This window comes from Syngnathus acus, chromosome 17 (genome assembly GCF_901709675.1).
Source record: "Syngnathus acus chromosome 17, fSynAcu1.2, whole genome shotgun sequence".
NCBI classification, from domain to species: Eukaryota; Metazoa; Chordata; class Actinopteri; order Syngnathiformes; family Syngnathidae; genus Syngnathus; species Syngnathus acus.
In genome coordinates, this window is record NC_051102.1 from 5,822,238 (window position 1) to 5,837,274 (window position 15,037).

At 42.9% G+C, this 15,037-nt stretch overlaps 1 protein-coding gene across 1 annotated transcript; it reads right to left on the bottom strand.

Annotated features, from left to right (window-relative positions):
• Nucleotides 1–297: 297 nt before the first annotated feature.
• Nucleotides 298–10,072, bottom strand: LOC119137593 (activin receptor type-2B-like). Its single transcript, XM_037277052.1, has 11 exons — nucleotides 9,632–10,072; nucleotides 7,552–7,768; nucleotides 6,428–6,543; nucleotides 5,932–6,083; nucleotides 5,687–5,830; nucleotides 5,475–5,618; nucleotides 4,980–5,128; nucleotides 4,791–4,905; nucleotides 4,245–4,383; nucleotides 4,038–4,168; nucleotides 298–3,894 (listed from the first exon to the last, which is right to left on the bottom strand). The coding sequence occupies exons 1-11, from the start codon at nucleotides 9,681–9,683 to the stop codon at nucleotides 3,700–3,702; spliced, it is 1,554 nt and encodes a 517-aa protein (XP_037132947.1). The 5' UTR covers nucleotides 9,684–10,072; the 3' UTR covers nucleotides 298–3,699.
• Between the last annotated feature and the right edge of the window lie 4,965 nt (nucleotides 10,073–15,037).

Sequence of the window (15,037 nt, forward strand, 5' to 3'; positions counted from 1 at the left end):
CTTTTTTAAATAAACCTAAGCAATGAAATAATTTAACAAAAAGTATGGTTAACAACTCTTGAGATTCAAATTTGGGTAGTTTGTGTTGCTCATGCCGCCATCTAGTGTGCAAAGGTGTCAAGCGCATCCAGGCCTCAGAGGCGATTCAGAAGCATGTGGTTTGTTTTCTTTTGGATAACCACAACATGAGTACACCGCAAGAATGCAATACAAAAGTAATTATACAAAGATGCCCTAAGCAAGTTGTGTTGGGTGTGCTTATTTCATAATAAAGAGGATGATGACAGAAGACTCGCATCATTTGCATTTGTATTTTATTTTTTATATACAAAAAGATGTCATCTATTTTTTTTCCCTACGCATTTTCCAAGACAAAAATCATACATCTTCGCACAGGAATCATCACATCAACGGGGAAAATCTCATCATTCACACTAGAACAAGGACATTCTTTGCTTTCATATAGATAGGAATCATGGGAAGAAAAAAAAAACTTTGAGCGATTTTGAACTAGTGAGCCAAGTCCGGCCCCTTTTTAAGATCAGAAATGAACAGTGTGAATACAAGCCCAACTCAAGCTTAGTTCCAGAGCAGCAGCCCATTATTGCACTGCGTTATTTCCCATCTTGCATTCTTGATAGAATTTCTTTTCAACTTCCGTCCATTAAAGGCGGCCAAAAAGGAGTTGGCTCACTCTTGCTCTTACTGGCTCACTTCATTATTTTTGTCCTTTTTACAGATGACGCTAAGTTACAGAGGTACTGTGTGAGGTAAGAGGTCAGAAGAACTGGAGGTGATTTTTTTGGGGGGGAAGGGGGGCATTGAAAGCACCTGGGTGGACCGGTAGGGTGGGAGTCGTTGTTGCACACACAGCTAGGTGACCATCAAATGATATTCAAATGACTATTGCTGTGTTAGATATATTGCTGGACCCTCGGTTCATACACACACTCGACTGTGCACATCAATCGTTCTGCATTATATTAAAAAAAAAATTCCCCCAAAGTTAATCTTTTTTTTTTTTTTTGTACATTTATACCCCCACCACGACCAGAGAACACATGACAGAGCACTTTTTTTTTTTTTTTACAGAAATGATAAGAAAGTCACCATCTTTGCACAGCACCACATGTCTAAACTAGCACGTCTGAACGTCTCATCGGCAGGTTATGAGTTTATTTAGAGGTAATACTGTGGGGGGTTCAAAAGCATCGGGAATCTTACCTTTTGCTTTTACATACAGTTAAGGCCAAAATTATCTTTTTTTTTTATTTGTGGAAGGTCCATTACTAAATGTAATTTATTTAAGTACATCTATAATCCTTTTCCAACATCATGCGGGCCGTTGTGTGTTTTACATGTACAGTATTTGTTCAGGATGTGGTAACAGCACATTTTTGTACATCTGGCTTGCTAAAATATTGGGTAGGACTCAGATTTTAAAGGGGCCGGAAAGTTCTATTGTTTCAGCTAAGGAAGGAACCATTCAGATGGTTGTCAACTCATAATAATTAATATCTGTCTAGAGAATTTAAAAATTTGTAGTTTTGGCCTTAATTGCTGTATATATAGAACCCCTTTAAAAAAAACATTTAGAATAGGGAATCCTTTTCCTTACAAAACAAAATCATTGCGTCCAGAGTGTATTTACAACAATCTGTGTCTTTTTTTTTTTCATTTTTTGTGGACAGTGTGACAACTGCTGGGGCTATGGTCAACAAAACAAAAAGTAAAATAGTTTTCCTTAAAAAAAAAAAAAGTTAAATTAAAACAACTTTCTTTGAAATAAAAAGTAATTAAAAATCTCAAGACAAGGAGGCCCGTCCGACAACATTAAACCATCTGGACTACAGTATTTTTCTTAAAAATAAAAAACACAATCAAATACATCTTAAGAACACATAAGTCCATGTACATGTAGAAAAAAAAAGCCTGAGGTAATTGTTCAGAAGATCTGAGGTCAGTCTTGGAGGAGAGGAAGCAGCTTGAGGGCTCACCCCTTCATCATCATCATTAAACACACAAACAACTACAAGAACAGAACGTTAGCCTCGTGTCACATCACTGATGGTTCTAGAGCACGCTAAGAATACAAATCCTTGAGAGTCCTGGAATAGTCAGAGCAGCATAAAAACGGACATTCAAAAACGTATGGTACTCGTGTTCGTATGACAGCACGTACGCAACCGCGGCGACTGCCACTGCATGGCATTGCATCGGCGAGAGACGAAAAAAAGGCAACCGTTTTGAGATCTCCCGGTGAGATGTACGTGGAGGACTGAGGTATCCGGGGACAAACGACTGACTTGAGCGAGTCCGTTCGACACGTCGAGAGAAAACACAGAAACAGACATGTTGCTTGTACTCAAGTATGGCGGCCGGGTCGGCTGCTCTCACTTATAAACGCGAACGTGCAGCATAATATGGTTCATATCCCGGCTGTTATGTTTTTGTTGAAAGTGGAAATCATTCATCAATCAATCATCACGGGGAGAACATGCAAAGTCCATACAGAGAGGACCGGAGGTGGACTCGAACCCCCTCTGAACTGTGACCAATTTAGATGATCATTGTTATTAGTTGATATAACTGCTTTTTAATTTTTGAATCTCAAACTTAAAAATAATTTAGAGTTTTGGGCCTGATACGTTTTTGTTGCATTTGGGATAAAACAATTACAGGTTTGCACACTGGTACGTGATTCTCACTGCACTGTTCTCATAAAAAAAAAAAGAAGCTAATATTAAATTCTTTTCAATGTAATCAAAACATCCACTTTTTCAAACATTATGGCCAGGATATGACTCATTTTGTGCTTAACTGCATGATCATTAATCACACTCATACACAACAGCTCAAAATCAAGAATGTCTAACATTGCAATTCCAGACAACATTTGTCAATGCCCCCGGCACTGGCTAAAGGAGTAACTCTACAGACAAAAACAATGCGAATGAATAACAAAAAAAAAAAATCCTCATTAGAATGGGGAACAAGTCCATAATGACAGCTAGCTTGGCTCTCCCTCTCGCATTAGAAGACACTCTCACACACACACAACCAAAGAAGCCTATTGGATACCTGAGAGGTAGTTCCCCGCGGGACCACACGGTGTCCCTAAAATCTCCAAACAAGTCCAGCACCCATTTTAGCTTGATAAAACGCCACTGTGCTTCATTATATATATTTATATATATTGTCTGTTTTTGTTTTTTTCCTTAACTTTTCCGTTGGGAGGGAGGCATTCACAGGTTTGAAAAGTAGGGGAGCACACTTTGAAGAATTTCTTTCAAAAATTAGAGAAGCTTCGACCCCTGAGGAAGATGAATCTATTTTGTTCTAACAGTCTCAAAATCCTCCAGAGGTTTTGGAGCTTAAAAGTTCACTTGACGGGGAAAGGGGGTGGGGAGAAAAGTTTAAAAAAACAAACAACAAAAAACGTTTAAAAAATAATGAGGTAATTAACGCAAAACAATACATGAGGTAATACCGACTTTGAGTGTTGCCTGTCGTATAGCTTATATACTACGTCCAAACTACAGCAGGTGGATGTGTTAATAAAATCCGACACCCCAGAAAAAAAGAAATACCAGTGTTGGGGATAAAGTAGCAGCTGCATGTTATTAAATATTCACCGAGATCCACTGAGTTTGGGTTTGAAAAAATAAAATAAAAAAATGTGAGGAGCACAGTCCGTGTTCAGGTACTGGACTCTTTGGGAGGTAGGTCCTCGTTGGTGAGCGACGTAACGATGGAGACAGGGCCATCTGAGGTAGTGCTGCCGGTGGTCCTGGCGATCTGGCCGATGCGCTCCTCCACGCAGCAGGCCGACAGGCGGGCCTCGGCGTCGTGGTCCCAACATTCCTCGATGGTCTCGCTCAGTTGGCTCAGACCCTGCGAGGGAGAGGTTAAGGTACTCATGTCATTTTTTTTTTTGCTTTTGCATAAGTCTGCAATTTATCATTTCTCCTCTGGGGAATTTTTCTCAGATTTGTTACTTGGGGCATGATGCGGTGCTGCAAAAAAAAAATACTCACAGGATGTTTTAGCCAACAGTCTTTGATGGCTGGGCGCATTTTTTTGTGCACGACCACATCCTGCAGATCCTCTAGGGTGGGATGCTGCCCTATCTCGTCTTCAAATGGCAGAAGGTATTCGCCCACGGTACCTGAAAGGGACATTGGAACAGAAGAATTGAGTCCCACGTCTTACTTAACTGGTACAGCCCTTTCAGATGGACTCACCCTCAGTGTCGCTGCAGCGCGACACCAGTTCCCACAGCACCAGACCCATGGCGTACATGTCGATCCTCAGGAAGGCGTCTCGTTGGAAGTTGATGGCTCCCTCCAGCACCTCGGGTGCCATGTAGCGTCGCGTACCCACCTGGTGGAAGCACAAGTTGGAAGTTAGATACAGGTTTAATGTGGCCATTTTCTAACGCAAGGCTCTGTCAAAATAAGCGGAAGGTAAGCTAGTAGTGTAAGTGTGTGAAGGTGACGGCACACGGGGCGGGCGCTGGCGTCTGACATGCGGCAAACGTGTTTCGGTTGGGTTAGCATGTGAGCCTCGTCTCCGTGCCGATGATTCACTTGGCTTTTACTGGGTCAGTGCATTCACTGCTACAAGAGCAATTTTTAACTTGAGCTGACGGTTTGAGAGCTATTAGAGCCTAGATTGCAGGAAAATGGTGTGTTCCAAGTAGGTCGGTAAAGAAAAAAAAAGGGAGGGGGTGTAAAGTAAAAATTTGGTTATCATTATTTCAAATATAGAGTGGAGGTCTTTTTTATTACCTGCCCATGAGTGTCTCCTGGAGGTTTCCCTGGTTCAAAGCACACAGCGAGCCCAAAGTCTCCGATGATTGCGCTCAGGTCGTTTCGGAGCATGACATTCTTACTCTTGAAATCCCTGATGAGAAAGTAACGGTCACCGGCTGACCCCATGACAAGACATTTTCTCAGCCGTTATCGTTTTGCGCCTACCTGTGCGCGATGGTGGGTTTGGGCTCTTCTCCCTTGTTGCTGGGAATGTCCTCGTGGAGGTAGGCTAAGCCGCGGGACATGGTCTCGGCTATGAGGCACAGCTCCCCCCAGGTCACAGTGTTCCCCTTGAGGTGGTCGGTCAGTGAACCCTGAAACAAAACAACAGGAGTGTGAAAGGGGTGACACGAGATATATTTTTTTCATATAATAAATATAGAATGTTTCCTGTATGCATTAGCTTTAGATACCAAGTAGCTTGTCGCTAATTAAACAAAGATGGGTATTATGGCTCCACAAAAGGCAAGAAAAAAAATCTGTAATATATCCTGACCAGAATCTAATAAAACTGCGCTTTTAATAAAAGCAGCGATGCCCTTTTCCAGAGGTAAACAAAAGGCCTCCGTCAATATCGGAGCACACACGGAAGGTCTGGCCAGGCCGGCACATAGGCGACTTACAAGTATAGCTGACATTAAATAGACTATGAATTCTCACTCTTTCGTGGAACTCGGTGATGAGCCACAGTTCCGTCTCCAGGTTGCTGCCGTGCTTCTCGGCGGCAATATAGCGCAGGATATTCTCGTGCCGCATGCCCGGTGTCAGGAAGATGTCCCGCTCGTTTTGCCACGACTGCTTATCCTGTGCAACAACAATAAGGGGGATGTCAACTTTCAATCGGAGTTTAAGGCGCAAAAGCGTTGACCCACCTGTACAGGGAAGACCTTGACTGCTACGTATTCGCTCATGAACTGGGCTTTCCAAACGCAACCAAAGCGCCCCCTGGCTTTGATTTCCAGAAGCTGCAGCGGTTTAAGGCCCACCAGGGGCGATGGAGGGGTGGGTCCAGGGTCCTAAGGCACAAACAAAGACATTTTTGATTTTCAATATCTTCAATACTGATTAGGGTCGTCTGCAGGGGGGGGTTACCGCGAGAGACAAAATCCTGTCTTACCTCGCTCAGGTCCACGTGGCCGTAGGGGGGCTTACGGTGACGGTACATCCACAGAGCCAAGATGATTGCCAAGGAGAGCACACAGAGCGGCAGCAGGGAGTAGACGAGCACATTCAGCATAGACGGCACTCGGGGCGGAGGCCGGATTTTCACTGTGCGGGGGAAGAACGCCATTGATGATTATAAACACGCCAAATGGTCCAAATCATCAGTATTGCATTCGGGAAACAATAATTGACTGCAACAAAGTGTCTGCCGGTTGTTGCTAACCTTTCAAATTACCATTATTGCGATGAGTGTATTTAGCATCCGTAAATAGAATTTACCTTGTGGCTTCACTCTGATGTGGAACTGATGTGTTTTATATCTATGTGGCACGTTAACATTCATATTGAACTGCAGCACATCATCCCAAGAGCAAAACTTGTGTATATATATATATAAAATGTCCTTTGCGTTAATGCAAGAGCTATTTTCCGCCAGGTTGGCTGCTCACCTCGGTTGCCGATGCCGATCAAGTCGGGGAGGTGGGTGAAGCGCTTGTTGCAGTAGTTGCCCTCGCAGCAGCAGAAGAAGACCTGAGGGTTCTCGTCCATGGAGACGCACTCTTGCCTGAAGCCACGGGATGACACACACATAAACACACACACACTTGTGTTAGTGGTTCAGAGGACGATCGCTGCTATTTTTAATGGCGGCGAATACACGCTGGAGAACGACAAGAAATATGATTATTTGTTCCTTCCCTGTAGTGTCATTGAACAACCTTTTGCTTTTTTAAGCCATTGCTTTGAGAAGAGAGAAAAAAAAGAAGAAGCATCTCCATTCTTCAGCTGCAATTGAGAAGGGTCCAGTGCAGGTGCAGCCTCAAATTCTATATTTTTTCAGACTCTCCATCAAAACCAACAACAACATCCTAATAATGACCTAGTGACACTATTTTTTCTACAGTCACAAAATCCGCTCTTAACTCGTGCAGCAAAACCCGCAAAATCGGATGAGAAAGCGTTGCAAGCTACTGAACGTTATTTTGCACACACAAATCTCTGCGTATGTACATATCCACCCGTGTCTAATTGAGACCTGACCCCGATATTTTCAAAACCAGATTATGAAAACAGCTTTCATGTCGCCTCAGCATGTTCTCCCGCTCTCACGGCATACATTATGCAACACTGAATTATTTAAAGCTGGCGTTTTCTAACTATGTACGTGGCGGTGAACTTACATTGCTACGTGCATGGCGGGTATTTACTTTGGACACTTACCAAATGACAGAAATGCTAATAACATGAATCCACAGTCACGCTGTGTTCAACTCCAATCCCGTCGGACGCGTACATTTGAAAGGAGTTCAACGTGCGGCCAGCAGATCCGGTCGGGGGCTGCCCCATCTGGATGGATGCCAGCAAACCAAAACGCTGGAAATGTGCCACTGCGTAAAAATTGGCGCGAGGGCTTATCATGTAGCGACATGGCATCGTCATCTTTCCATCTTTGATGAGCATAGTGAAAGGGGCTTACGACTGGTTGCCGCTCGACAAATTTGGCGGGAACGTTTCAGAATCGGCAGGCCGTAATTGTCAGCATCAGGTGGTAAAAGTTGACAGTGCGACTCACCTGTCATAGCAGTTGAAATCGTCCAGCCAGCACCCTTTCTTCACCAGCTTGATGGTCCCTGAGGAGTTGAGCCAGGAGGCGTAGCAGTGCAGCCGCTTGTCCTTGTCTTTGTCCTTGTCGTCGCAGCGCTCGTAGCCGCTCTGGTTGGTCTTTTCGGCGCGCCAATTGTCATTGTAGAACATGCACTCGCGTGTCTCCGCCTCGCCCACGCTGTACCCTGTTAAGATACCAGAACAGACCAGACAGTAAGCAATCTCGCAAAGCAGAAATAAGTACGGATGGACGGGTCGCATAGGGAACATCTGAGCGTTATCGCTTTGGCGTGCCGTCAACTTCAGGCGTTCCACAGGGGCTCGGAAGTTGCCACCCAATAATCCGCCTCGCTGAAAAGATCTCTTTAGACTTTTAATTAGCCGCAAAACAAAACATAACAGGCACACGCCAGACGCTTCTCGAGATAAACACGGACCGAGGGATTACCCCCCTCGAGTACATACTTCACTGTACATCCTGCCTGTGCTGTATATTGACTTGGATTGTCAGTTACCAGTTATGACATCACAACTTTGAAAAATGTGTTTTCATTTTTGGACATACCAATGAATATCAAAATCTATTTACAAAGCTGTTGTAGAAAGACTTCAATGATCATCAACATTGGTAAAAACCCGCTCAAAAATCAAAAGTAAAAATGATTGAAAAGTAGAGCAGTCACTCATAAATATTAAATTCACTTACTTTATGATGGGGCAATTTCTACACTCATCTCAATGTGTTTTAATGAGGCTGCATTTATGCCACACCTAAAAAGGTTTTCTTTGCACTTTTCCCATGCATTGCAAAGCATAAATCCATACCTGGGAGTAAACCTTTAAATACCGTCACTTCTCCCATGCTGGTGTATTGAAATTGACATTGCACGACGAGTATTTTCTACATAACACCACGCTACTGTTTTCACCGTTCCCACAGAACAAAAATATGCAATTATATGCTTTGCGAAAATGTTTTGTGCTACACCAGTTCAAAAATGATGAATGAAATTTGTCATCCATTGTTCTCACACAGAAAAGGGAGATGTAAATGTATGCCAAGCGAGAATAGCTTCGTTATCAGGGGGGGAAAAATAGACCCTGTATCTTTAAATCCTTTTCTGTAGGAGACTGCCCCTCCCCCAGTTATGCCCCCACTACTCACACACATTTAGATGTCCAGCAGCAAACAATGGACTTCAAATACTTCGAAATATTACCTTTAAAGAAGGTACGGGTGGGGGGGAAACATGACAGGATGATGCTCCATCCATCCCATATTGGTTGCCACGTTATGGAGAGGACTTTTACTACAATATCCCTAGCTCACACCCTCCCTCCCACCTTCTGTCACTTCCCACAACATGGATTCTAGAGGAAGCAGCTTACTACAACATTAATCTACAAATCATATAAGAAGGAAAATGGCAGTGTGGCACACAGACACAAACGCAGACAGATGCATATATAAAAGGGGGGCAGTTGAGTAGACATTTTATTGTCATTCTAAACGAGAAAAGGGGGGGGGGGGGGGTTTGAGGGGAGGCCGTATGTTCCAAAATGATAAAGAAGGTCAGAGAGCAAGCCCACGTTGTGGAGTCACGTTATTGAAAGCTGTGGGGGGAGGACAAACTGAGGCCCCTTGTACTTTGTTGTATTTCTATTGTCTGTTCGAATGGATCGATTTAGCCTTTTTTAAAAATATGTTTGAGGGGGAAACGCTTTCCTCTCTTTTTGTTGTTGTTGAGTAAAAAGTGTTACGGAGCATATAAGGTTTCAAGATGTTGCCGCAGCTGCTGCTTTCTATTCCTGCCCTGGGCTTACAAAAGGCATCGAACGCAACAGTTTTAGCACGCAGCACCTTTTGTCACAAAGCACACTTTCGAGCATTTATTTTAAATATACGTTAATATTTGACACATAAAGAATTGAGTAACACGCGGACGGTGGGAGATACTTACAAGATAAATATATGGATAAAAGTTTAAATAAACACTCGAATAGGTGACATTGTCTATGGTGGGAGCTAGCCCCTAGCGGCCGCTTACCTGCGCATAAAGTTCCCAGCAGAAGTGAACAAGTCAGCCACGAGAAAGACATGTTCCGTCTTTAAAAAGCACCACCACAGAGGTCCGCCGTTTTGGTTCCGTCCCGCACATCCACCCCTCAGCACCGGCAGAGTCAAACCGACCGCAGGCCCCCCTCCGAGCTAAGGCTTGTAAGCGCCGCCGCCACCACACCACCAACAACCACCACCACCACCGAGAAGAAAAGACGGAGGGGGCAGATTAGTCGGGCCGCCGGCTGTCTCGTTTAGTCCCGCATGGCTTGAGAAAAAAGAACGTGGAAGGAGAAATGTGCGTTTATCGTTCTTTCTGGCGGTGAACAAGCGTGGAGAGCGGTGCGGTTGGCGGCGCTGCGTCGCGAGGTCGTCCGGGGTTTACGTGCATGTTAGTGTGATGTGTGTCCAAAATGGCTTCGAAATGGGGAGCGGGGGGCTGCGAGCTGGGAAAACACGGATGTGTAAACACAAAGGGGGGAATTCAGGCAGCCACAGCAGAAGTGACCTCAATGCAACTCTGCGAAATTCGGCTAAAAACGCCGCCGTTTCACATCTTAATAAGCGATTTGTATTTCCCCCCAAAGACGATTGTATAAACCGACGACGACAATGCAAGGGGGAATTTTGTTAGTGGAAGCCCCCCGAGGATTAACGCTCGTTGTCCTCGGATTACGAGTGCTAAAATTGCTTTGAGTTTTTTTTTAATTTTATTATTACAATACTCGAAACGTTAAGATGATTTAAATATGGTAGAAATATAAAAAAATATAAACGTATATTATGAAATATTATGAACGATTTGCAGAACTGCACATTATTTCAAGATAGTAATATGTTTATATATTTTATTTAATATCTAATGTATTCACACTTGCGCAAACAACATATTACCGTCGATATTCAACCCAGGTAGATCCCCATAATAGTAAAATTTAAGCAACACTCAACTTTTCCCAATTCCTAATAATAATTCGATTATTATGACCATATCTAATTTATTAGAGTATTTGTTTTAATTTTGGTTCCTCTACAGTTCTCCAAGAAGCGAAATCATAGCTCATTTGAGTCATATTACATTGTGCAAGTGAACTCTTGACATTAGATACCTCCCACCTGCGTCGTGCAGTAAGTGCAACATTTCTTTTGTTATATATGGAGGCTACGCCACTTCTATGGCGCGACAGCAGCACGCTACCTTTCGAGTTCTTTTTTTTTTTTTTCTTGTTAACATTGTGGCTGTATGTGATTATTCATCTGCAGCATTGCGATGGAAAATTTGATACCTGTCATTTTCCGACAGACATGGATGCCTGGTGAGATACGGGTAAAGAGAGATGCGTACACATCGTGACATTTGAGCACTGACAGATTACGTTTAAATTGACTTCACCATTCACTTTTGCGTTCAACCATAAAAAAAAAACACCATGCAATTGCGCTTTCTCGCCACCGGATGGCAATGTTTTCCAGTTTTTCATGGCTAAAGACGATGCTGGTTGTCTCATTGTCTAAAAAACAAAAACACCCAAAACACTGCCACCAAAATTCCAAACAGAAGAAGTGCACGGGGAAAAAAAGCACCTTCACAGGGGATACATATTCTTCAACTATGAGTTTGATATACATTTGATTTGAGTAGGTGTAAACCACCTCAGTGAGACAAAAAAAAAAAAAAAAAAAAAACCCAGCCCCAAGGGTATGTTTGGTAACTTCCACTTGATATCAGGGTGTGTGTTTTGTGCTTGCGCTTATGCCAGTGTTGTGGGTGTGGCAGGCAGGATTGGACAAATAAAGGTGAGTTTGTTACTCATGTCCGGCCAGGAAATGATTCACATGTTATGATTTTATTAGCCACGTGTGTTATGACAAAAGATATCATGCTGCTTTGTACATATTGTATTCAACCTGGAGGAATAAAATTGTTGCATAATCCTCTTTGATTGTGTAATATTTTAACTGGGGATCATATCAGCAATTTATATTGGTACACTGGAATTCATCATGACTCAAATCATTTGTTAGTAAAGGTGAAATTGCAACAGTACCAGCTGAAGAAAATGGGTAAGCGTTGAAGATTTAGGGAGTGACAGGGCGAGGTGTCAGACTCTGGTCATGAATTCATCCTTCATTCCTTTCCGGCATGTTGGGACTCATTCCCGGCTTCCCATCCTACTGCACTTCTTCGCTGGAAAACAATTTTCTTGTGCTCGGATATCTTTAAATTGGACTAACAAGGTACAAAAACGTACGCTGTCATATTCATCAAAGTCATCCAAGCATGCTTTGCTATATTCACAGTTGGGATGGAACTGAAAGATGTCTTGATCACACTTTTCCCATAAATAAGTGAACAAAGAATTGTCTAAACATCTAACAATGGGCCCTTCATTTTCAATTTGATATTGTTGTGCATATAATTCTGTCAAGTTTTTTTTTTACATTCCCAAATGTGGAAGTTGTGATTTATCACACTTACCTGAGATACTGCTGAGGAAGCACCACAGGAATTCCAGGATTCCATGTTAACCTCAGAATACGATGAGTTTATCTTCAAGACTTGTGTATGCAGATCTGTCTGACTACATCTGCATTAACCACATTTGCTAAATGTGATTCATGCAGTCAGTCACCTTTACAGAACATCCATCCATTTTCTGAACCGCTTAGTCCCCACGGGGGTCGCGGGAGTGCTGGAGCCTATCCCAGCCGTCAACGGGCAGTAGGCGAGGGACACCCTGAACCGGTTGCCAGCCGATCGCAGGGCACACAGAGACAAACAACCATTTGCACTCGCACTCACACCTAGGGACAATTTGGAGTCTTCAATCGGCCTACCAAGCATGTTTTTGGGATGTGGGAGGAAACCGGAGTGCCCGGAGAAAACCCACGCGGGCCCGGGGAGAACATGCAAACTCCACACAGGGAGGGCCGGAGGTGGAATCGAACCCGCACCCTCCTAACTGTGAGGCGGACGTGCTACCCAGTGCGCCACCGTGCCGCCCCTTTACAGAACAGACATAGCCAAAGCACCTGCGGGACAGTAAAGCAAGACATCATTTTTAAGTGAACATTCATTTTACTGGGGCATGTTTGTACTGGTTGATTAAAGGAACATCTATGACTGGGCAAGAAGAATTGAGTAGGCTTAAAAACAGATTGCAGTGCTGCCTCGAGATACGACTGAGCTGTCTTTCGTTGAAGAACCACATAACTTTTCTGTCAGTTAGCTTAATGCTAATGTTAAATAGTAGGGGTGAGCATTCCTCCAATAAAAGTCGACTCGATACGTACTGTATATCGATACCGATACATAACACTAAATAAATACGACATAACATCCTCTTTGCAGCCTGAACACATTTTGAAAGATAGTTGAGAAAATGGCAGATGTAACATCCAGCTGCGCCATCCCTTCAGCCTTTCATTCAGTTTCTAATAATAAACGGGATTCAGCATGGGGATGTGATTGAGTGGGCAATGCATGAAAAAAAATCGAGTGCATTGAACTCCTCGATACCAGGGGTGTTTTGTCGTGGTGTGTCACAAGCTAATTTGGAGGAATGCGAGCGTGTGCAACAGAGCTTGACTTTGTAAACTGAAGTCACCCGACCTTGATTGGCACTCAAAGTTTAGAAAACCTTGTTTTTTCAACTTGATTCTTTTATTGCCTGGAATGCTTTTCTCTGTTTTTAATTTACCAGCACTTTTCTTTTGTCTTCTGAATATCTCTGTTAATTTAATTTAATTAAATTTGATTGTAAAACAAACAAGTGTGTGTGCATGTGTGTTTTTGAATTAAAATGAGTTCTACCGCATAGTGGCAATAATTAAAGGTTCTCTTTGGCTGCGGGGCAATCTGGTCTGCTTTGTGCTGGTGTCAGCTTTAGGTTACACACTATTCAAACGCATGTGTGCGAGCGCATATATCCGCTGAGCTCATTCCATAAAATTTGTCTCAACTGCAACTTACATTGCTTCCCGGTGGAAGAAATGAACAAAACCAACCCGAGGGTATTAGAACACCACTGGATTGAACAGATTAGTACATTTGATTTACCTGCAATCAATACATGTCGTGGTTGAGTATGCCTATGTTTTATTTCAAAATTAAAATGCTCTGAATATGGAATTGTGGCAGCTGTGTTCAGTAAACGTGCACTACCTTGTCACAGTTGTGAAAGATCTTAGGCTCAGTAAAACAGACTACTGCGTTTATCAATAACCCAAGGCTACATATTTGGACAGTGCCATAAAAACACACAAACACTTTACACCTCTATGGCCATTATGACACTCCCCACACTCTGTTTATTTGTTCCTTCCACAAGTTGTGATTTTAAGGACAAACAGTAGGCCGGGCCTCAGGCTAGTCTATGTGACAGACACCAAGTAACTTGTAATTATTTAGATTAAGCATTTTTGGGTTAGTAAATACGTTTTTGTTATTCATCCTGTGAGGGAAGGTGAAGTGTGTGAAAGATATTTACTGGCAAATGTGTGTGTGAGCAATTTGAAGGTCAGAGGGAGTTTTTTCACCCAACCTCGCCAACTTTGAACGCTGCTCTTTCAACACGATAAGGCTGATTCATGTTGCTGACTACTGGTGCTCCTCCCATACTAGACTTTACTTGAACTAAAACAACAGTCACCATCAAGCAGTTTTGTATATTTTCCCGTCATGTCAAATATGACTAAGTAGCATCAAACCTGTAGTGGGTTCTAAAACCTGCAAGCGAATAAACAACAAAGTTTTCCTAGAAGATTCTCAAAGCCAATCCACACAGTTCCAAATGGCGTAATAATTGGATGGATATAAGAACAGCATTCTTCCCACTTTGCCCTTTCTATGCTTGAGCACTCCCGTCTTCCACCATTATTTTTGCCTTTTGTACAGTATGTGGGCAGCTTCTTTCTTTCTCCCTCTCCCTTTCTGTCTGCCCTCGTTCTCTCCCTGCACACAAAGCCCACATTGTCTGCTAACACGTTTGGTTGTGAGGAACAAGCGGTGGGTTGCGTGAAATGCCTGCGACACCGTCATATAGTCAGGACGTCGCCAAACAGCCACATAAATATTATTATTATTATATGACTATATCAAGAATGACATTTTGTTATATAATAAAAAACATACAGGTATACAGTGATCCCTCGCTACTTCACGTTTCGTTTATCGCGGCTTCACTACATCGCAGATTTTTTTTCCAAATTAAAAAAAAACATTTAAAAGTCAAAATAAAACTTCTAAATTGAGGAAACATGTATCTAACCTTTAGGACAATGAAGTATTGCTCCAACTGTTCGTTTACATTCCTTTAGAAGTCCGTTTTCGCGTATTAGCACGATCGCGAATTAGCATCTTCTTGTTGGTGACCGTACTTCGCGGATTTCACTT